The sequence below is a fragment of the Plasmodium reichenowi genome, chromosome 10, assembly GCF_001601855.1.
Source record: "Plasmodium reichenowi strain SY57 chromosome 10, whole genome shotgun sequence".
NCBI lineage: Eukaryota > Apicomplexa > Aconoidasida > Haemosporida > Plasmodiidae > Plasmodium > Plasmodium reichenowi.
The window spans coordinates 141,754-144,253 of NC_033655.1; the positions used below are offsets into that span (position 1 = coordinate 141,754).

The window sequence follows — 2,500 nt, forward strand, 5'->3', positions numbered from 1 at the left end:
AAAAAAAAAAAAAAAAAAAAAAAAAAAACATACATATATAAATATATATATATATATATATATATATATATATATATTTTGTGTCTACATATCTATGGTTCTATCATTATCAACTTGGTTGATACATATATATAATTGACTACTTTAAGTTTGTCTTTTTATTTTTATTATTTATTTTTTATTTTTAGTATTAATTTTTTATTTTTAGTATTTTTTTTTTTTTTTACAAAAGTGATGTATGATCGTCATTATTTTCTTTCGACATACCTGTAGCATTATCATCATTTTGATTATGTTCCGTATCATTTTCATCACTTTTATTATTTGAATCTTGATTTTTTTCATTTTTTTTTTTATCTTTATTATCATAACTTTTTAACCAATTGAACTTATCGAAAAGGTATTTTTTCACAGTACTTTGTCTTTTGGTAGTATTCCTCTGTTCTTCGTTTGATTCATTATTATTAACCACATCGGAAGGATTGTGATTATGAGCATTGTCTGTATTGTTATTATATTTATAACTACAGCTTGTGTTATTATTTCTTCTATCTTCATTATTATTATTATTATTATTATTTTTAATGCTTTGTCTGTATTCCTCTTCATTTTTATAATTCTTTGATTTTTTTCTACTTCCCTCTTTCTCATTATCACTATCTCTACTTCTCCTTGTACTATTGTTACTATTACTCGCATTACTATATGTAGTATTATTAACCTTTTCATATAATCTCTTTTCATTCTTTTTAGTTGTACTGGTCTTACCAGAATTTATTTCGAAGGATGCCCTTTTCTCTTTTACATGATGTTCATTCTTATCATTGTTTTTTTTTTCTTTTGGGCCACCTAAAGATACTCCTGTATCATTTATATTGGATTCCACATGATCAGAATTTACATTCTTTGTTTTTTCTTTTTCTCCTTCTTGTTCATCTTTTCCATCATGATCTTTCGTATGATCATCTTCATTATTTATAATATATTGGTCATCATTAAAATTACAACTATAATTAAAATTAGCAAAAACATCACTTAAATCAGTTAAATATAGCTGTGATATAGTTCTCGTGTTACTATCGTTGCTTCTATCATTCGAATGGGTTCTTTCACTTATTACGTACACATTAGATGTATCGAAAACATTTTCATGTAAATAAGATGGATTATTATATGAATTATTATCATAATAATTATTTCTACGTCTTGTGTTATTATCATTATCATTATTTTTGTTATCATTATGTTTATTATCATTATGTTTATCATTATTATTGTTGTTATTTCTTACATTGTCTGTGTCATTATTTCTTTGTCCTCTTGTATTATTTTTAATTGTTTCGTTTGGAGGGGTACAATAATAATAATTTTCTTCCTCTACTTCATCATCTTGTATATTAAAATAATCTTGATCCATATTACGTCTATTGCTACGTCGATAATTATTATAACGATATCTATTGTTATAATAATTTGATCTAGAAGATGAATTTCTATTATTATTGCTACCACTAGATACATTATACATATCTTCATTACGCTCATTTTTTTCATTCCCTTTATTATTATTATTATTATTATTACTATTATTACTATTATTACTATTACTACCACTTGCACTATTATAAACATCCTTATTATCATCATAATCATTTGTTTTCTTCCTCTTACTTCTTTTCTCTTCTTCATTTCCTTCCTCCCTATTTATTTCTTCCTTTTCATTATTTTCATTCGTTTCGTCATGTGATTCATTATAATCCGAACGGGTTTCTTCAACTTGAATTACTTCCACATTCTCATCATTTATATTGTTTCTATTTCTATTAGTACTGTAACTAAAATAATTATCTGGGGATAAATAAATTCTATCTATTCTATAAGTATCGTTGCTTCCTGATAAAAAACTATTAAAAACTTGTTGTAATATTGAAGTCGTTTGTTCATTTGTAAAAGAGTCTAATATATTAATATCGTAGTCATCTCCTAAGGTATTATAATTCGCTTCATCGGCATTATGTCTACGACTATTATTATTATTGCTGTTATTATTATTGCCGTTATTATTATTGCTATTATTATTATTATTATTATTATCAGTATTATTATTATTATCATTATTATTGTTATTACTTTTATCATTATTATTGTTATTATTATTATCATTATTATTATCATTATTATTATCATTATTATTATTATTATCATTATTATTATCATTATTATTATCAGTACTATTGTAGGTATTATTTCGAGACATTTCAGAATTCAATCTTTCCCTCAATTCCTCCCTCTTACAATTATACTCCTGATCATCCGTAGGTAACTCAAATCTACAGGTAGGACATGAGTTTCTTTCCTTTAACCAAGGTATAATACAAGAACAATGAAAGACATGTCTACATCGCTCATTGTCTGTAATTCTATGCACTTCATCATTTTCTTTATATTCCTCTCTACATATTGCACATGATTCTAATTCCTTTGCTCTCTCCTCTGTTAA

General features: G+C 24.4%; 1 protein-coding gene across 1 annotated transcript in view; it reads right to left on the reverse strand.

The window, feature by feature from the left end:
- Positions 1-223: 223 nt before the first annotated feature.
- Positions 224-2,500, reverse strand: part of PRSY57_1003700 (E3 ubiquitin-protein ligase, putative) — a gene marked incomplete at both ends in the record, with an annotated part of 3,351 nt that continues 1,074 nt past the window's right edge. Inside the window, one exon of the mRNA XM_012907627.2 lies at positions 224-2,500. This exon is cut by the window's right edge and continues 1,074 nt beyond it. Coding sequence (XP_012763081.2) covers positions 224-2,500 — 2,277 coding nt within the window.